The following is a 21,565-nucleotide window of genomic DNA, read 5'->3' as shown; positions in this document are numbered from 1 at the left end:
CCTGACGAGGGGTTGCGTGTTGCCCACGGGCCGCAGGTTGCCCACCACTGGTTTAGCACAATTATTATTATGTTCAGAAGAGTCTTGTGTTACTAGAATACTGGGAAAGGTGTGATGTAGGTGAGGATTAAGGTACACTGGGTGAGATTTTTTGGGAAAGTTTGCAGAGTGCCTTCCTGCCTTATACCTGGCTTTAGCAAGTGATAAAAGATTTTGATGAAGATTAAACTTCACTGGATTTAAAAATAAACAAGCCAGGTTAGTTGTAGAATGTATTTATACATTATTTTGTGGCAGTATTGTATATTGTATTTCGTATGGCCTATTTAGATTTGAAATATACAAAAAATTACTTAGTCTGCTTAGTCTAACAATGCCCAGATTTTTTAACCTTCAAAGCTGTCTTCAAAACTCATCTTTCTCTCTCAGCTTTTGGAGAGAGAAGGGTTTGAGGGATATAAAGTTATAGTATCAGTTATTATGTTTTGTTTTGTTCTACTTAGAGTGTGTGAGTACAGTGTCATTGGCTTTTATACGTGTAACTATTTGTAATTAATTTTGTGACATTCAATTTTGTATGATATATAGAAACTAAGCCAGTTGTCTCATTTTAAATATATTAAGAAGTAGGCACACTGTATAATAATGTAATTCCACAAATTATATAAATCCTGTTTCACATAGCACAGTTGGTTTCATTATGACTGGCTATTACTTTTTACCGTCTTGTAATGATGTTTTAAAACAATTTTTTCCTGGATGTTACATTAATACCATTTCAGATCTGTATGCTCTTCACTGGCTGACCTGCCCTACTACTCAATATGAAATTAATCTAGAGTGGCATTAAGATGATACTGAAGTGTATGTAGGTTGGACGTGGCACCAAATGAAGTGAAGGATTTTCCTTTTTGGTTGAAACCTATATTTGCTGCTAGCCCTGCAACTGAATGAAAACAGTTTATCAGCAAACATCAGTGTCTACCAAGAACTAGAACCTTATAGAGCATAAAAAGGAAATGCTGCTTTTTGTCATGCTGATTCTGAGGATAGATGGTGAACAGTTTCACAAGACTGAGGCTAGACTTTGAAAATGGTATAACTGTCAACAAAAGAACGGCTGAGGACTAGGCACCAAACCAGAAAAGTAGCTCTGTAGTAGCATTATTAATTTCATTTAGAATTGTATATTTTAGAGCATTGAACATTATCATTTGTAATAATACAACTTTTAAATGATATTGTACAAAAGTAAAAGCATAACCATGAATAACTAGCTTTAAAGTTAAATGCAGTCATCATAGATGTAAAATGCATAGTTAAAATGAATAATGTTTTTATGCTTACAAAAGTGAGAGATTAACAGCAGGGGTAAGAGCCAGGCATGATGCAGGAAAGGACTGCTGTAAATAAGTAAGTAAGTAAAATCCGTTTATTCATGTCTGACTCTTGGTGAAACCATAGCAGAATTTTCAGAAGCCTTCTCAATCCATCACTAGCTTTGAGCACTCAGTAGCTGACCTCCCAGTGATCTGCTGGACACCATTTATCCATCTCCTCGCTGGTCATACCCTATTAGGATGACCCGGCACCATTCCTTACATGATGACTAGGGCCCTACCAAATTCACAGCCATGAAAAACATGTCACAGACCATGAAATCTGGTTTCCCACTGTGAAATCAGGTCTTCTGTGTGCCCTATACTATACAGATTTCACAGGGGAGACCAGCGTTTCTCAAATTGGGGGTTCTGACCCAAAAGGAGTTGCGGGGGCGGGTCACAAGATTATTTTAGGGGGGGTCCTGGTAATACCAGCTTAGTTCTGCACTGACTTCAGAGCTGGGTGGCTGGAGAGCGGCAGCTGGTGGCCGGAGAGTGGCAGCTGGTGGCCGGGGGCCCAGCTCTGAAGGCAGCACCCCGGCAGCAGCAGCGTAGAAGTAAGGGTGGCAAAACCATACCATGCCACTCTTACTTCTGCGCTGCTGCCTTCAGAGCTGGGCGGCTGGAGAGTGGCGGCTGCTGACTGAGGGCCCAGCTCTTCAGGCAGCAGCGCAGAAGTAAGGGTGGCAATAACATACCATGTCATACTTACTTCTGCACTGCTGCTGGCGGCGGCTCTGCCTTCAGAGCTGGGCTCCGAGCTAGCAGCCGCCGCTCTCCAGCTGCTCAGCTCTGCAGGCAGCACCGCCACCAGCAGCAGTGAAGAAGTAAGGGTAGCAGTACTGCAACCCGCCCCCCCAACTCATTTTTGGGGCAGGACCCCTACATTTAAAACACTGAAATTTCAGATTTAAATAGCTGAAATCATGAAATTTATTATTTTTAAAATCCTATGACTGTGAAATTGACCAAAATGGACCATGAATTTGTAGGGCCCTAATGATAACTTTCTCAAGGTTATTTCCATCTCTATGCCTGTCGTGATCACAGTACACAAGTTTGCACCTTTTGATTAGGAAAGTACGAGGCAAGGCCCCAATCCTTCAGATACTTATGTAAATGCTTAACTTTACTCCCATGAATTGAAATAGGAATCAGTGTAACTACTCATGAGAGCAAAGTTAAGCATGTATGAAATACCTGGAGGACAAGCTCTGATAATGTACCTTAATTCTGACTTGCAACACCCCAAAGCAGAAACTGCCAGTTAAGAGATTTTTTTTAAATAAAATCCAGTGCCATTAAAGGACAAACTCGTAATTTCTTTTTCTTGTGATTTAGGTTCCAGTCCTACAAAGATTTGTGCATGCGTTTAACTTAACTCACAGTGGGGTCAGTCATGTCAGGTGCTGAGAAATCTGGCCTCAATCCAGCAAAGCAGTGAGCATGTGCTTAACTTTAAGCACCTTGAAGGCAATTGGGCTTCTCTGCAGACATAGAGAGCTGCTCACATGGAGACAATTGCAAGTTTGGGGCCTTTGTCCCTAATACATTTGAAAAAGGTACCTTCAACGGTAGTGTGTCTGTCCCCCATCTTCTTCCCTCTCCCTCAATTCCCCTCCCCCCCCCCCCCCCCCCCCCAAAAAAAAAAAAAAAGTAAAAATTTGGAACATATATTTTGGGAATCAAGTCAGTGAATTGTGTTCCCTATTTTCCTGGCCTGTTTTTAAAAAGTGTTTTAGCAATTTATTTTTGTATTCAGAGAGGTATTTTCAAATCTTGGAGCTGTGATGAAGAGAAACGAATGTGTACTGACAATAAGTAACAAAGGTGTGAGTAAAACCCTGTTCACTTAAAAGAGCAATACATAGCTATTTGTATGTTTTAATTAATGAAACATTTTTTCTGTGCCATTGCATTGTGATCTCAGAAGCGTTTCTCGTAGCAATTTGGTCATCACTTCTCTTGAGGATTTAAATAGCTTGCCTGAACATCCTACGACAAAGATTTCTCTAAACACCACAATTCATTTGGATACTTAATACCCCCGAGGAGTCGGCTTGTGACTGAACTCTCTTGAACTACTGCCAATAAAGCCAGATCAGTTTCTTCGATTATCACGTTTTTTGGCGCAATGAAGCATTTAAATAGAATTCATTTTTGCCATCTGTTTTCACAAATAGCACTCGTGTCTCCCACTTAAAGATTCAATTAAGTGGATTTTTTTTGCATGGTTTTTCATGTTCAAAAGTAGAGAAATTCTCAGATTTTATATTATATTTGAAATATTTAGATAGGAAACATGTCAGACAAAGAAAAGTTATAGAATTTCTAAAAGTAACAATCATTGTTATGAACATTCATTAGCTACTGTACAGAGATCATAGGACTTTTATATAAAGGACTTAGTCTGAATAATGATGACTGTAGTTTGTGTCTTTGTGCACATATATATATATATATATATATATATATGCATATACACAATGCATGTATCCGTGCATGCCACTCAGATTTTAAACGATGTGCGCCCGTAATTCTAAGGTGAGAACTGAGCCAACAGAGTTTGAGTTGCCCCAAGTTTAATAGCATTTTGTTAATGGCTTCTACTCTTAAATTAGATTAGGCTATGCAAACAGACAGATTGCTATTGAACATATCCTTTGTAAACATATATTTCAGCTGGATAACCATGCTCAGAACTAAATCTTAGAAATTTAAAAAGTGAATGAAAATGGTTAATGATTGTCTCTGGGATTATTTAAATATATAGTTGTTTTATGATTCAAAGTTGAATGAAAAGTTTTTGATCCTATTCTAATGTCCAAATGTAGAGTGGTGGGCACTCTACATATGCTTAAATAGATAGAAATTAAATGCAGGAGGGCAAATAGCAGGATCTATATTAAAATTTTCAGGAAGGTTATTTACAGATGACGTGCAAAAGGAAAATCTTGGGTTTGTGCACTTGGTTTTTTGCACTTTTTTATGATGTATAATAAAGGCTTAACCAGTGGGTAGGGTGGGGTCAATTTAGATATTTTTTCTGCTGATTTACATTAGAAATATCAGTAGTGTAAAATCTTGTTTTCTATGATTTTGCTGGAGGTGACATTGGAGAGCTAAAGAACTGGTGTGGGATTTTCTTACCCTAAAGTTAAGGGTAAGGATGTTGATCCTTTAACAATGAGATCTTTTCTCACAACTGTTTGGCACATGTTTGAGTTAAACAGGTATTAATGAAAACAAACAAAAACCTAGAATTTCTAAAATTTGTGATTAAAACTCCCTCTCTCAACTGCGCAGGGTTTATTTTACAGGTAATTATGAAGACATCATCCTAGTTCATCATATCATCCATCACCATCAAGGGATTTGTAAAGTATTCCAGGAAAAACAGGATAGATAAGATCGGAATTTGTAACAAACTTTTTTAGGGGAAAAAAATGAAACTACCACATACTTTCAGGTCTTCTGTATATATCATACAAGATCATAAACCTAATCTTTTTCCATGGCAGGTCATCTTTTGAAAGCAAAAATCCAAGAGCTATAAATGCTTTAAACAAGTTTGGAAATCAAGCTAATCCTGATACTTAGTTTTAACTCTAAGGTGCCACTCCTTTTCTTTTTGCGAATACAGACTAACACGGCTGCTACTCTGATACATATTTCTCTTTGCTATTCTTTCGAATATATGAAAAAACTGTTCTTTAAATTCTCTTGCAAATGAATCTTCTTTGTCAGGATTTCATATTTTTGATTAAATAATTTTGCAAATGAACCTATTTGTTTACATGTTTACACTTCTAGTTACTATTTGTTACCTTCATACGGTAGTTTCATGCTCTTTAAAAATAAAATGGCAATTTCTGTTATACTCCCAGAATTTTACCTACCAACATAGTGTTTCCATGGAGAAGGCCTTACCTTGAGGATTCATTCCTTCTGTTTTTAATCAGTTCTTTCAGAATTCTGAGTACAAAACAAAATTACTCAAACAATTTTAAATAGTGTGTACAGATACTGGTTTATTTTATTGTGCAGGTTTGAATCTTAATATTTCTAGAATAGTTTTCTTTAACCTAATGGCTAATTTACATAAAGCATTATGTTCTTTGTCCTCTGTCCTGCAAGCACTTATGTATGTGCTTAACAGTCCCATTGGGTTCAGAGGGAAAACTCATGTATATACATTTAAGCACATAAAAGTGTTTCTAGAATCAGGGCCTGAATGGGAGCATTTTCAGGGTAGTAAACTTTAGAACTTACCAAGGTTTATCATTTTTATGTGGTCTGACCAAGAATTTTGCCTCATATAATAGTTAGCATACTAAAGTTTTAGAGTCCAATCCTGCAGTCCTTACCTGAACCTGAGTAGTTCCAATGAAGTCAGTATAAGTTTAACTGTTCCCTAGGGGTGTTCCACCCCCGCTCTGCCCAAGGCCCCCCCCACTCCACCTCCCCCCCAAGGCCCTGACCTCGCACCGCTTCTTCCCGCCCAACTCCGCCATCTCCCCCGAGGCCCCACCCTCATTCTGCCTCTTCCGGCCCCTGCTCTGCCCCCTCCCTGAGGCCACTGCTGGCTGCTCTATGCCCTCCTTCAAGTCCCTCCATGAGCCACCAAAGAGCTGTGGCTGTTGGGTGCTGAGCACCCACTATTTTTTTCCATGGGTGCTCCAACCCCAGAGCACCCAAGAAGTTGGTGCCTATGGTTACCACACTGCGGTGGTATTTGGTTTACTGCAGTTACATTCTGTAGGTTACACGTATCCTACAGGAATTAAGTACACTTAATCAGGTATCACAGTGTGATAACTAGGTAAATGTTGACTGGTCAGTGTAAACCATACTATGTACTCCTATGTTAGTAATAGTACATTAATATTAGGACAACACCCAAAGGCCTCAAATCACAACTGGGAACCTGTTTGGCTCAGCATGAAATGATTTTTGCAAAGAAAGATTTCTGTGTTATTAGGTTTGTCAACCCTGATGTATCGGAATTTTGACAAATGGTTAAAATGACTCAGCATGACCAGTACAGAGGCTGAACAGGGTTCTGCATTTGCCAGTCACTTGGTTCTTTGGAGAAATGAGATCCAAGGAGTGCCAGACAACATTAGTTGTTTGGGGGGTTTTGTTTTTTTTTAAAAAGCCCATTTTCAGAACTCCTTCAGGTGATGCTCCTCTCCCCCCACGCTCACATTAGCCCCTCTCTTTCTGAGTTACCTGCTCCACATGGGGCTGAAGGTCATCAGGGCTCTGCTGTTTCTCCAGCTTTCTCTTCTGTTACCCAGGGGGCCAGTGTGGAGGTCTGCAGGTCTCCTGTGCAAGAGGGTATCAAGTCCAGAGATGAGTTTTAGAGCATTATTACACTCTGACTCCTAGTGATCAGGGGCTGTGAAGGTGTTTCTGGGCCCTTCTGTTTTCCTGATTACTACTCAGTTACTGCATCTTCTGCCCCCAACCGGTCAGTCCGTCATTCATCCCTCATGGCAGCTGCATTAGGGTTCTTGCGTCTGCTACCCACATGTGCTATTAACAACTGCTAGGGCTGCTGCTGAGTCTCCTTCCTGGAGGATTAAGAGCAACTCATCCTGAGGAATTTTGTGGAGGGTTTTAGCCCAGCTCTTTGGGAATTTGTGGGGACAGGAAGGGATTGAACTAACCCCCTTGCTCTACCCTCTGCTGTTACTGTCAAATGCTGTTGAGTCTTTAGTTCAATAGTAGAGTTTGCTAAAGAGTCAAATGCGTAGAGCAAACATTTTTCTTGTCTTAGATATTTTAAAATCCTTTTGTTACTGAACCTTGATCTTTTTATCTTGATTCTAGGGTATTACTGCCACAGCTGCATTACCAGAGAATGGTTCATCGCTGGCCTTACGAGCCTTGGGGTGGGGTTCACTGTATGCCTGGTGTGGAGTTGGGCTGATCAGTTTTGCCATCTGGAAGGCTTTGGGAGTTCACAGTGTGAGTACACGCATCATTTCCTCACAAATTGTGATCTAGGTATGGAATGTCTTTCATGGGTCCTCCATACCACTTGAGCCCTACAGAGTGCCATCTGCAGAGGTGTATGCTGAGGGAGAATGGCTGCTCAGTGGCCTCTGTGCACCGGAAAGCGGGGGGCTTCATACTATCCACAAATAGGCTCTTTTGGAAGGGGCTGTTGTCAGTGATGTGGGAGAGGAATGATTCATACCATACTTATATGAACCAGTATTCTAGAGCCTTCACATAGGGCCACTATTCCAGCCGTAAGACTAGAATAGTAGCCACAATTTTTCTCTTTGTTAGGGGGTGTGAATTCCAAGTTATCCCTTGCTAAGCTCCCCATACAGTCTGAGTTTTGCGTTTAGCACAATCTGTTTATTTTCAGCAGCCTTCAGGTATGAAGCGTCCAAGTTTTGCATTAGTACTTCAGCAACATAAGAGCCATCTGTTTTTATTTCAGATATCAATTTCCTCACTGGTGTGTTTCTGTAGAGAGTAAGGGGACAGTGGATGGAGGTTTCATGTGAAATAGAAGGAGGGGGAATCTTGTGATGTCATCAGCCAGGACCAAGGAGTTAGGGAAACATCCTTATACCGCAAGGAGTTCAAGCTATCTTCACACAGAGATGCTTATGCTCCAGTGCCACATAGTATTGAATATGAACAGTAAAGATCATACAAGCATTTCGTTTTGTCCCTGGTAGTGACCCATGCTCTTTGCTGCAGAGGGAGGCGAAAAACCCGTAGGGTCTCTACAAATCTGACCTGGGGAGAATCTGCCATCAGGGCTCCCTGTGACTGCAGGTTTGGTGGAGCTGTCTGCTTCCCAAGCTGGAATGTTAATGAGTAGATTATGTTCTTGGCTACTTGAACAAACTACGTAAATCTCCACAGCCAGCAAGAACTTCCCTCTTAGTTCCCAAAATGAAAAAAACCTAAGCATACTCCAGCCTGATATTTTCCTTATTAAGCAACACCCCTATCTCCACACCTTCCTCTGGCCTCACTGTGAATTACCTCATAACCCTTCTACTAGTAAGTCGTGTGCCATGGCCCTACTTCCCCTGGCATTTTTCCTAGCAGAACATTTGGCCCCAAAATATAGTATTCTACACACACACACACTCACAATATTCTTAATAGGAACAAGTGAAGGGAGGCAGAGCTTTCAGTTAGGACATGAGACAAATGCAAAGCAATTTTGTTTAAACTCAAACACTTCATCAGGCTGCAGGGAGTACAATATAGGAAAGAGGATGGGGACACCCAATTATCTCCTTTACATGCTGAGCTCCAGCACGTCACTCAGCAGCCAAAATGGTGCTTTCCACAGTATATTGCTGATTCTTATTTCCATTCAGTCAGAGCACTTCAGGCGGTGCCAAAGGATGGCACGATTTGTCTCTAGTCAGTAATTTCTGATAATTCTGTTTTATTGAGCTTAGTTTGTATTTTTCTGAGAAGTACAGATCTACCCTGACACTGGCCCAATAGCCTACCTGCCCCCCACTGATGTATATTATACTGTTAGCTTTTTAAAATCTTCAGATTTTAGAGAAATTGGCATATCCCACATCTGATAATGTGGATTAGCACTGATTATTGGGTGAGTCTCACCCACATGCTCAGGGTCTGACTGATCATCATATTTAGGGTCAGGAAGGAATTTCCCCCCAAGTCAGATTTGCAGAGACCCTATGGGTTTTTTGCCTTCCTCTGCAGCAAGGGGCAGGGGTCACTTGCAGGTTTGATCTAGAGTAAATGGTGGATTCTCTGTAACGTGAAGTCTTTAAATCAAGATTTGAGGACTTCAGTAACTCAGCCAGAGGTTATGGGCCTACAAGAGGAGTGAGTGGTGAGGTTCTGTGGCCTGCAATATGTAGGAGATCAGACTAGATGATCATGACTGTGCCTTCTTTCATTAAAGTCCGAGTCTTTTGCACAATCAAAAATTGCTGTTTTATACTAACTATTGTCATGTGTTTGTTTCTCCTCTCCTGATCTTATCATGTACCTACTGAACTGTAAATGTTTAAAGTCCCTACAGGTACAAAACCCAAAGTTTACTATAAATGAAGTTTTCTAACCAAACAAAGAATTTCCTCTGAATACAAGTAATATTTCTGAGGCAAATCATCTTTTTGTATTGTTGCTGGTGTTTTTTTGACCAGCCCTTTAACATAATACACAGAAGCAAGGGTTGAATATCAAAATAGTGTCATCTAGAGTTTAGACATTAGTTCCCAGAGGTAGCTCCCAAGCGTCCCAAGAGCTATCTCTGGAAACTTACATTGCAACATTGCTGTCATTCCCTTCGTTCTAGTTTTGCGTGTGTTAGACATAATCATTTTGACCAGGAGTTGCTGATATATATTTTTTTCCTGTATCCAGGGAAACAAGTGCATGTTTTTTGGAAAGTTATCAATTGCTATCATGTGAGCAGAGGTACAGACCTACAAAATGGTTAAAAATATGTTGGCTTGTTTAACGTATAGATGTGGAATGATGAAGTACCAGGCAAAAATCAACTTTGATAGAAATGCTGTCTACTAACAGTTACTTTTAAGAGTGAACTTAAGTTCCTTTGCACATAAAACTGTTAAAGCTACAGTAGCGATTATAGTTTGTACCCCGAGGTCAACATTTTCAAACCTGGCTGCCTAAGGTTAGATTCCTACATGCATATTCAGACACCTAAATAAAAAGGTACCTTCAGCTCCCATTGGCTTCATTAGTAACTGTGACACTCAGACGTTAGGGTTTATGGACTGCATTGATCTGGCCCTGGTAGCAATGTACCTGCCATAAAACTATTCTAATTCGTTCGTGCAAAAGTATGTGAAGGGAAGTGATGAGCATGTAATGCAACTTGTCTACCACATGCCTGGAAGTAAAGCCCTGCAGTGGGACTGGGATCCTGCAGGTCCCCCAGGACCTGCTGCCATAATAGCAGGAGTGGGATAAAAATGCAACAAACAATGCAGGAGTGGGTGAGAGTGGGTATTGCACTGCGGGATGGAAGTGGCATTAAAAAAACTACCCCGTGCTGGGCTCTACCTGGAAGTATAAAATTAAAAACAACGTAGGAAGTTACAATATTTAAGAGCTATTTAAGGGTTAACAGAGGTGGATGAAGGAAAGGAGACTCAGTGATACTCTTTTATAAGAGCAGTGAAACTTGAGTTGTCCTGGCACAATTGGTATAATTAAGGGTAGAAATGATGCCAGCAGTTATTGTGACCTATTGTAGTGCACAGCTATGAAGGCAGAGGCATTTATTAGCCTGGGTTGTTATATTTAATTGTCAAACATCAAGGTTGCACTTCCGTGCAAAACAAAATCTTCCCTAGGAGACTTCTGAAGAGCAAGAGGACATTTGTCTAACAGTCACCATCTAAGGATAGTGCCATCTAACGACAGATCTGGAGAGAACATCTCTGATGTGTTTGCGTTGTGCATTGCACCACAGCTACATCTGCTGGCAGGAGATAAAATAAGCACGCTTAAAAAATGACATTTCACAAACATTTTAGTTTTACTTGCTGGGATTCTTTTTGTATGTTTACACAAAAAGTGATTTCATACATGTTGACCTTTAGTATTTTTGTGTTTTGTAGTGATTTATTTGATCAAATATTGGTAGGATAGTACTAGTATTGACAGTGGTTTGTATTCCTTGAATAACTGCCAAAGAAACTTGATCATCACTTTCAGCATCTTTACTAGTTCAGTACTGTTTCTTCTGAACACGTTACCAGATGTATTGAATTGTGTGATGGGTACAGGTGTCCGTTATGGTCAGGTTTATGATCATTTAATGCATTGCATCACCTACAGAAAGTCAGAATTTAAAGTAATGAAAAAAATCTAGCACATTTACTTCTACATTTTATACTACAGCGGACCCTTGCTAGAGTGCACATCGCTATAGCGTGGATTCACATATAGTGCGATCGCGGCGATGGATCCCAAATTTAAATATTTAAATTGGGATCCAGGGTAACACGGCCCCGGCTATAACGTGGTCCCCGTGTTAACGCGATATCGCGCATGGATCCCAAACCCCACGTTCTAGCGAGGGTCCGGTGTATAACTTTTCCAATAATTTGTTTTCATTAATGTGTTCATGTGGTTCAGAAGCAGCTGCAAAGCATTTGTGGTGATGTTTCTTTACTGACTTAAGAACAACTAAAGCTAGGACCTATTCTGGATTTTATATCCTTAAGCCTCCTGTAACAAGACTGTACACCACCACAACTTGTGCCTGCTGTAGGAGCAACCACAGAATTGTTATTGTCCGTTTCTAATATTGCGACTGTATGCTGGTGCCCTAGTCACCAGCTGGTGCCAGTCAGCCATGCCCGTCCTAGGTTTTTGTCCCTTTCTTTAGAGCTCTAATTATGGAAGGGAGGGAGGAAGGAAGGAAGGAAGGAATATCACAAACAGTCCGGTGGGATGTCAAACAGGGATCCTCTGGCAGGTACCAGCTAGGACCCTTTCTAACCCGTGGGGCCTCCACAGGGCTTGGCTGCCTGCAGCCTTCTGCTCTGGTTACAAGAGTATATCCTCTCTCCTGGTTCCCCCCCACCCCCTCATGGAGCTCAACTCTCCTTTATATTATCTAGCTGAGAGTATGGGCCAGTCTTGAGGTGCTGACCTTGGCTGCCTTCCATATAATGATTCAAAAGAAGAGAAGCCCAAAGAAGACTGCAGGACTTCTCTGATCACAAACCACAGATAGGGTAACATCTTATCCAAGTTCTGGGACACAGTAGTTCCAAATTTTCATAGCATTCCTTTTAACATGCAGTTAAACCTTTCTACCAATCCATCTGTTTGCGGGGGGTAGAAAGAGGTTCTTACCAAGTGGACCTTCAGAAGGGCCTGTGCCTCCTGCATTAGTCATGATGTGAAGGCCATGCCCCAGTCTGTCAGGATGATTCTTAGGCTCCCTACCCAGGAGAATACTTTCAGTAACTGTTGCCTGTGTGGTTGCAGAGCGCAAGGCCATGGCCTCCAGGTGCTGGGTGGTGAACTCTCCAATTACTAAAATAAATCAACGTTCACTTGAACTCAGTTCTAGGACTCCTACGAGGCCTATCCTAACCCACTCAAATGGGGTGCCCACTAGTGGCTGAGGAATTAAGAGGCCCTTATGAGCCAGTCTGTGGCCCACTAATTGGAATTCTGGGCAGGATGCATAATAATCCTTGATATCTTGGTAAATGCCCTGCCAAAAGAACCAGGCCAGTATCCTTTCCCTGGTTTTGTCCACCCCCAGGTGGCTGGCTCAAGGTATATCATAAGCTAGTTTTAACACCTGGTTCCGGTATGGCCTGGGAACTGAGCTCTACGGGCGCCAGTCTGTTTGTCTTGGGACACCTTTATCAGGTGATCCCCCTCTAGTTCAAAAAGGGAGTCCTGAACAGGGTCAACCAGTACCCCATTCGCCCTAGTTGGTCACCATATAACAGTCTGAACACTGTATCGTCCCTGTGTCCCTAAATGAAGTTGTCTCCCTGGTTCAGGCCTGGCAGGTCTTCCCCTGCAGTTTGGGTCTGCCTGTTCTGGTAAGTGAACCCCAGGGGAGCCCAAATTACACTGCACTCCAGTGCCCTTCCCTGATCTCTTCCCCTTGGGCCCCGAGGGCTTCTCTTCCGGCTTGACGCCATTCCTAGTGTGACTTGGACCCTAGATCAAACAACAGAAGGTCAGAAAAGGGGAGGACTTCCTCTAAACTGTAGTCCCCGTGGGCACCAAGAGTGGGTTCTGATCCTGCTTTAATCACTGCCTTCAAAAGACTGGCTACAGGGCCCCAGTCTCAGCCTAACACCACCGTAGGCTAGGACAGATACTGAGCCGCAGCCATACTAAAGTCAACTTCTTGGGCCCCCATGGTCAATCTAACACTGACTGTGGGGTAAAGCAAGACATCTCCTGGAACGCAGCCACATACACCCATTCTGCACCTCGTAGAGCCCCAGAAGCTACAAACTGCTCCTGTACAAATGTCTGTCCCAAGCCAGAATCCAGCACTGTGGTTCCCTCTATTGTGATTGGCACACCATACCCCTTCAGGCCCAGGGGTTCCTCCATGAATTATAAAGCACAGGCATGGGTCTAGTCACACTGCATCTAGGGACTGTCTTTATACCCATGGCCTTCCTGACCCCAGGTAAAGCAAGTTAGGAGACATCCCCCAACCCTTTTATTTCATCAGTACCCCTCTACTACTGGCTCTTTACCTGTCATCCCTGGTGTGCTTGTCAGGCTTGGCCCCAGGGCCAATCCCTTGGGAGAGCACAAACATATCCCACAGTCTACTGATGCTCTGCTTGAAGGGGTCTTGCAGCCTGTGCCCATCCTCTTATAGACTGAGGCAGTGGAGTTGGGATTCTTGGGCTTTTTTGTCAGTTGTCTAATTTTGCCTCCAGAAAATGTTCCACGAGGTGGATTGCCTCTTCTACACATATGAGCAGGACGCCTTGGGTCTGGCCAGCAGGCTCTGGCAGAACTGTTCTAAGGTTACCATCTCCACTATTTCCATGAGGGAGTGATCCTCTGTATTTAACCAACAAGTGCTAAAACCGTGGCACCACTGCACTATCACCCTAAAGTGGAAGTCTGGGGAAAACAGTGTCTGTCTAAATCGCTGGTGATCCCCTTCTTCACTGAGCTATAAGTGACCTAATATGGCAGCCTTGAGCGTCCCATAATCTTTTGCTGCAGACACACCTAGAACCCAGTACTATACCTGTGGCTCTCCAGTTCAATAGGGTGCTGTCTGGGTGGCCCAAGCTTTCCAGGGCCATAGTGGGTATTTACTACTCTGCAGTTAAAAACCCGGGGCTGGCCCATGCCAGCTGACTTAGGCTCATGGGGCTCAGCCTAACGGGCTGTTAATTGCAGTGTATATATTCAGGCTCAGGCTGGAGCTCGAGATCTAGGACTCTGTAAAGTGGGAGGGTCCCGGGGTTTGGGCTGCAGCCAGAGCGCAAACATATACACCACAATTAAACACCCCCTTATCCCAGCCCCTTACCCCGACTCAGCTGGCACAGGCCAGCTGTGGGTGTCTAATTGCAGTGTAGACATATCATGATAGGTCTTAGCCACCCACTCAAAAGTTTCTAGGAAGGCCACCAGGTCATCTTCTGGTCCCATCTTAGTGAGGGCTCCTCCCTCCCACATTAGCAGCCATGGCCCTGCACCAACCTGTGGAGCCTGGGGGTCCCAATGCAGACGTTTGCGTACGAATGGCTGCTGGTCCTCCTGCTGGTTCTCCTCTCTTTGTAACTGCTGCTGTAACTGTTGCTGTGCTAGGATCAGTTGCAGCTCCTAGTGTTGCTGCTCTCCCATCCATTTCCCCAGAATTTCAGGATCCATGTTTCTCCCTGGTCAGTAGCAAGCTATGCCCATGTTCTCCACCAGTGTACACTCTAGCTATCGGTTGGTGATAGACTTGTCAGCCACACCCAGTTTAGGTGTCTGTCACTTTCTTCAGAGCTCTGTTTGTTGGCTTCACAAAGAATGTAAAAAGTAACACAAACAACACTTTGGTTAGGGGGTTCAGACAGGGGTCATCTGGCCTCCAGTAGCTGCCGGGTAGGGCCCTTTCCAACTCCAGGGGCCTCTACAGCTACTGCAGCCTCCTGCTCTCGTTACCAGAGTGTATCCTCTCTCTTGGTTCCCCCCTCGGAGCTGAGTTCTCCTTTATATTGTCCCGCTGAGCGTATGGGCCAATCATAGATTCATAGATACTAAGGTCAGAAGGGACCATTATTATCATCTAGTCTGACCTCCTGCCCAACGCAGGCCACAGAATCTCACCCACCCACTCCTGCGAAAAACCTTACCTATGTCTGAATCGTGGTTTAAAGACTTCAAGGAACAGAGAATCCTCCAGCAAGTGACCCGTGCCCCATGCTACAGAGGAAGGCGAAAAACCTCCAGGGCCTCTTCCAACCTGCCCTGGAGGAAAATTCCTTCCCGACCCCAAATATGGCAATCAGCTAAACCCTGAGCATATGGGCAAGATTCACCAGCCAGATACTACAGAAAATTCTTTCCTGGGTAACTCAGATCCCACCCCATCTAACATCCCATCACAGGCCATTAGGCCTATTTACCATGAATATTTAAAGATCAATTAATTACCAAAATCATGTTATCCCATGAGATGCTGATCAGCTGTATCACCTGATTCAGAGCACCTGTTTGCTGGGCTTCTCTATGGGGCAGGGCTGGCTGCTCCCTGTCCCCCAATCCTGCCTCTGGGCTGTTAAAGGGCCAGATCGGGGTTTGGATCAGGCTCCGGGTGCAAAAGCATTGCAACCGAAGATCTTTCTCAAGGTTAAATATATATTTTGCAGAATAGTGCAGAGAAAAAACTGTATTCTGCCTTAAAACAATTTAATTTCCGCTTACTTCCATGCTCAAAAAACAGTCAGAACACAGCATTCCTGTAAGTTTCATCAGGAATTTTTAGATGAAGTGTTTTTTTTCATTAGAAAATGCTTGTTTATCAAAACCTAAACTTTTTGTGAGAAAGGGTCAATTTAGATGAATTTCCTGTTTCAACATTTTTAAGGGGAAAAAAAACAGTTTTGAACTTGTCATAGTGTTACGTTTTGACATTTTCTAAATAAAAACTTAATTTTTTCAGTTCTAAATGACTTTCTTAATTACATTTATAGTAAAAAAAAAAGTTCAAAATTGAAACTAAACATTTTGAAATTGAGATGAACTGTTTTGATTGACTTGAACTGAACATTTTTTTTTAGTTTGCAAAAGTTTTAGAGATTTTTTTCATCCTGATTCAGGATGGGAAATTTTTTTGAAATCTCAAATATTTTAATGGGACAGGAAAACCTCACAGCTCTCTAAATGGCAGTGTTCTCCCGGTCTGCAATTAGTTCACCCACCACACACAATTTTTATTGTTCGTAAGCCATCTTCCAAATCTATATCTGAAATTAACTCTAATATGTATTATACTTCTATGTTAGTTCAAAGTAACAAAGGCATTTGGGAAATAAGACAGTGTAGTACCTTAGACTAGTCCTGATCCAGCAAAGCTCCTAAGCAGTGTCCGTAATTTTAAGCATACCAGTAATTTCATTAAACTCACATTGGACCTTAGTCCACTTCTTTCCATGTCTATAAACCTGCAGTGACATACCTGGATATTCTGGGTGGGGGATAACTGCTGACAAAACGTATAACTGATTTTCTTTTTTAAACTAGTTTTCTAACTAAAAATCATCTAAATTTTTAAAATTTATTTAAAAGGATTCTGGGCTCAGTTCTGTTCTTGGCTGCATTAGAGTAAATGCCATTAAAGACAATGGGAATTGTGTCCATGTAACGGAGGGTAAAATTTAGCCTGCTGTCAGGATATTTTATCATTACTATGATGACTTATTGTTCTTAGTAGACACTTGGAAACTTGAAATAGAAACTTAGTACCTTACAGAATGCGGCCAAATTCTACAGTTTTATTTCTTTGGCATTACCTCATATTATAACCCTTCAATTAAACTAAGTTATAGTATACTAATTAAAAAAAAGGTAAAAACCTAAGCTGATTTGTTAGAACTAACATGACTTGCCAAACATATCCGACCAATCTTTTTGTTTTCCTCTCCTTTGTCTGTATAAATTATAAGCATTTGGGAGCAGAAACTTGTTTTCTTACATGTCCGTATAGCACTGTGGTTCTCAATCTATTTACCATTGTGGACCACTTCCAGTACTCCGTATATGGCCCAGAGGATGTGACATGAGCCGCAGCTGTGTGCTGATTGAGCCGCAAGCACCCATGGGCCACGGGTTGAGAACCACTGGATAGCGTCATGCACACCACATAGCTCCTAGCTCTGTTTAAAGTCTGGTATAGACAGGGACCTGTTTTGAAGAGGAAATAATTTCTTCTCATTTTGAAGAGGTCTTCCAGGACCCATCGTTCCAGCCAAGCATGCTACTTACTCCATTCTTCTTGCTCCTGCTGCCCTGGAAAGCTTGCTTGACTCACGAAGTCTGACTCCCATGTGGCAGACTGCCAGGCTGCCCCATTTAAACTTCCTCTTATACTGTACTCAACATAAATACTTAACCAGAAATCTTCATATTGTCACAATTGAGTAGAATCATTATGTTCTAGCAGAGATTATTACATCAAAAGAGAGCTCTGTCACATAAGAGTCCTTTTGTCTTAAGTCAACATATGGAGCAAAGAACATTTTTTATATGTAATTGTAAGCTAATTCCAAGCACCATCACGAATCAGTTATTCTAAGTGAACATATGTGATGACGACAACTTTTCTATTAACTTTAATTCTAGTTTCCTTACAATTATAATAGCTACAATATGTCAACAGCACAAAACACTTGAAAAATGTGTAATAGTTTAGCAGTTTTGCAGCAGTTATGGTTGAGTTGTGATTACATATTTTAAACTAGAGGTAATAAGCAATATATTTTTGTTTTAATTAAGCATGCAGCTGTAGCATTTGGCAACTATCAAAACATACCTTTGAATGCCTATTTTCTACCACCAGCTGATTATGATTCTTCTTCTAAAGCCAGAAAAATGCCCCCAGCATTTGTAGAGCTGAAATGTATAACAATTAACAGTCAAGATAAACTGAGTCATAAAAGTCCTTTTGCTTGTGCTGCCTTCAATAAATCAGTTTTTTATCACCTCAGAAATAGAGATGTTCTCTTTCTCTTAGGAAAAAGGCAAGGATGATTCGTGAAGGTTATTTGTGGTGTCTTTTTTTTCTTGTTGCTTACACATCTGTTGTATGGGAAGCAGGGAAAATTCTGGGGAAGAATCACATGGTAATTCATGACTAATGTAGTTATTAACTAGAGTTTGTCATCTTTGTGACAACTTCTAACACTCTATTCTGTTTTCATTTATCTTAACCTTTAAAAAATGTTAACAGTACAAAACCACTGCACAGCTTGTACATACAGCTAAAATAATTAAAACACAAAAGACGTGCGTGCCATTGTTTGTTAGTGAGGGCACTGCCACAGATTTGCTGTGTGGCCTTGGGTAGGTGATTTAACCTCTGTATCTCCATTTAACCATCTGTAGAACCGCAATAATATTTTCCCTCTTTAGGGGGTCAGGTGTTTGGTTTAATTCTAGAAGACCTCATTGAAAAGTACATGTAAGTACAAAGTAAAAGTAGCACTAAATATGGATAAATTTCAAAAAGGAAATAAATACAAAGAGACAGGATCTCAAAGAAAGCATCCCTTTGGCATTCATAAGGCTACATCTACACTACAAGCTAAGGGTGTGATTCGCCTGTACACACAGTCGCACTAGCTTGCTGAGAGGTAGCACAAGTATAAATAGAAGTGGAGCCAGAGCAGCACTGGTAGTAGCAGCAGAGGCAGCCACACTGCTATTTATACTCATGCTAGTTCGCTGAGAACTAGCATGAGTATGTGTACACCAGCAGGGGAAACACACCCCAAGCTCATAGTGGAGATGTAGACTAAATTGTGCTAAGATTTATAGATCTGAACCAAGCACAAGCATGTCTTACGATACGGGCTGAATTTTGATGATAAATAAACAATTGCTGTTATCAAAGCAGTGAATTACTTAGAATCATTAAATCAATTTCTTCTTTTTTAGTTTTGTTTTTTTTTAATCCTCACTGAGGTTAAATTGATACCATTTCTTTTCTCTGATCATGTTTCTGGATGAAGTATACAAAAACATACATGACTATTCTTTATTCCTTTCCCTTTTTTTGTTGTTGTTGCTATTTCATGTTCAAATAACATAATTCAAATCTTCCCACTTTTTCTCTGATCTAGTTTTCTTAACATAAAACAATTTATTTAATCTTTATCTTTATAGTAGTATTACCTTATATAATTGTAAAAAATAGGGTGGGTTATTGATATAGTTTAGCAATTCACCATCTTTCTTTTTACACTCAGGATTTTGCTACGGTGCTTAAGCTGCCTGGTTAGAATTTATGTTGAGAGGCCTTGTCATCTTCATATATGTATTGCTAGTACTGCTCCCAAGAAGTAAAAGAATGGCCCATAAACTTCCGCCATACATCTTCCAAATAATAAAGCACAACAGGACGTTTGCTGAAGGAATAAGGTCTGAATCCTATTCTGATTGATTTTATTGGGGCTGTAATCTCTGCCATTGACAGCAGAAGCAACTGTAGCAAAGGGGGGAAGTATGTTAGGAATAGAGGAAGGTGGTGATATGATTACATATTGAAATTAAGTCTCTTTAGGAATTTTATGACTATAATGTCCTCTGAAGAGGTTTCTAGCTGTGTTACCAATGATTGAAGACAAAAGAGGTAGTACAAAATAGCAATCAGCTGTTTGTGTAGCAGCTCCACATTCAGTTGCTTCTCTTAGGATTTGGGCCTTATGTCTGATCCTGCCGCCTCAGATACATACTTGTCTTACCAAAAATTTGAATAAGATGTGTCTGAAACATGCAAAATATCATAATGCTAAAGCTTAGCTCCATGGAATCCTATTGTCATCTTAATTGAACATGGGAACACTATTCTTGTCTTCTACTTGTTGGTCAAAAACCCCCAAATGCTCTGTTGTTTAACTAAAAGTGCCAAGTCTTCACGCATCTCATAGGATATGTCTACACTACCTGCTGCATCGGCGGGCAGCAATCGATCCAACGGGGGTCGATTTATCACGTCTAGTCTAGATGAGAAAAATTGATCCCCGAGCACTCTCCCCTCGACTCCTGTACTCCACCGCTGCGAGAGGCGCAGGCAGAGTCGACGGGGGAGCGGCAGCAGTCGACTCACCAAAGTGAAGACACAGCGGTGAGTAGATCTAAGTACGTCGACTTCAGCTATGTTATTCATGTAGCTGAAGTTGCGTAACTTAGATCGATTCTTCCCCCCCAGCGTCGACCAGGACGCATATATATATATATTCCTGGATCTATTGGGTGAAATTCACCTTTCTGTAAGAGGGTCAGCACAGGGTTTATCCAACACTGAAATGGGAAGGTGGGATTTAAGTGGTGCAGATGCCGTGTGCTGACCCAGTACATAGGAGTGAATTACACATGTAAATTATACACTCCCCAGGTATAAATTATTGTGTATAAATAGAGAAAAAAACAGTGACATGAGTCTTTTTGGGAGCTGTCTGGCTACATGTGACTTTTACACATTTTTCATTTAACTCAAAGACCCAAACTGCAGCACTCAAGGACTGCAATTGCATGACACTCATCCTCTGATTTTGGGTCCATTAACCAATATGTTTTATATGTCTGTATATTTAGGTTGTTTTGTTTGATTATGAAATTAAGAATATTATCAATAGCATAAGGAATCAAGTGTGATTCAGTAACAATGACTACTATTGGCACCATGAGCCTATTTTCATATTTGGTCATTTAGCACAGCGGTTCTCAAACTTTGGGTCATGACCCCTTTTAAATGGGGTTGCCAGGGCTGATGTAGAATTGCTGGGGCCTGGGACCAAAGCCCAAGCCCAAGCCCCACCACCCGGGACCTTCAGCTCTGGATGTCGGGGCTCAGGTTACAGGCCCTCTGCATGGGGCTGAAGCCCTTGGGCTTTGACTCCTTCCCCATCACAGGGCGGCAAGGCTCAGGCTTTGGTCCTCCCTCCCGAGGTCATGTAGTAATTTTTGTTGTCAGAAGGGGGTCATGGTTCAATGAAGTTTGAGAACCCCGATTTAGCATTTGGATGTATTTTTAAGACAGCCATGATGGAAAATTAGACTCCATTTGTGAGAGAACACACTGGAGTGGAAATTGCTTATACAAAATGGAGTAAAGTTCTACGCAAAATATAGTATGTCTGTCAGTGAAGTAAAAGGTATGTCACTACTTCTCAGCCATGGCATGCAAGCCTCATACCATATTAAGCTGTAACACTCAGAGTTTTTGGAGTAAAATTCCTTTTGCTTCCTGATTTCAGCACCATTGAAATCAATGGGAGTTTTACCATTGACTGCAACTGAAGTCAGATTGGTGCAGAAAGATTGACATTTTGCAGTTGCATGTATTGTTTGCTTCAAGGAAATAATATGTACCTTTCAGATTTAAGTCTCTGATCCTTTTGTTTTAGAAAAAACAAGGTAGACGTTTCTAGGATTTTAAGATAAAATTTTCTTTGATTTCTCTG

At 41.5% G+C, this 21,565-nt stretch overlaps 1 protein-coding gene across 1 annotated transcript in view; it reads left to right on the top strand.

Annotated features, from left to right (window-relative positions):
- Nucleotides 1-21,565, top strand: part of TMEM242 (transmembrane protein 242) — a 36,436-nt gene that overhangs the window by 4,666 nt on the left and 10,205 nt on the right. The window contains exon 3 of the mRNA XM_007063637.4: nt 7,218-7,355. Coding sequence (XP_007063699.3) covers nt 7,218-7,355 — 138 coding nt within the window. The remainder of the gene's footprint in view (nt 1-7,217; nt 7,356-21,565) is intronic.

The sequence above is a fragment of the Chelonia mydas genome, chromosome 3, assembly GCF_015237465.2.
Source record: "Chelonia mydas isolate rCheMyd1 chromosome 3, rCheMyd1.pri.v2, whole genome shotgun sequence".
NCBI classification, from domain to species: Eukaryota; Metazoa; Chordata; order Testudines; family Cheloniidae; genus Chelonia; species Chelonia mydas.
The sequence above is the reverse complement of the archived record's forward strand: the minus strand, read 5'-3'. Positions and strand labels throughout refer to the sequence as shown.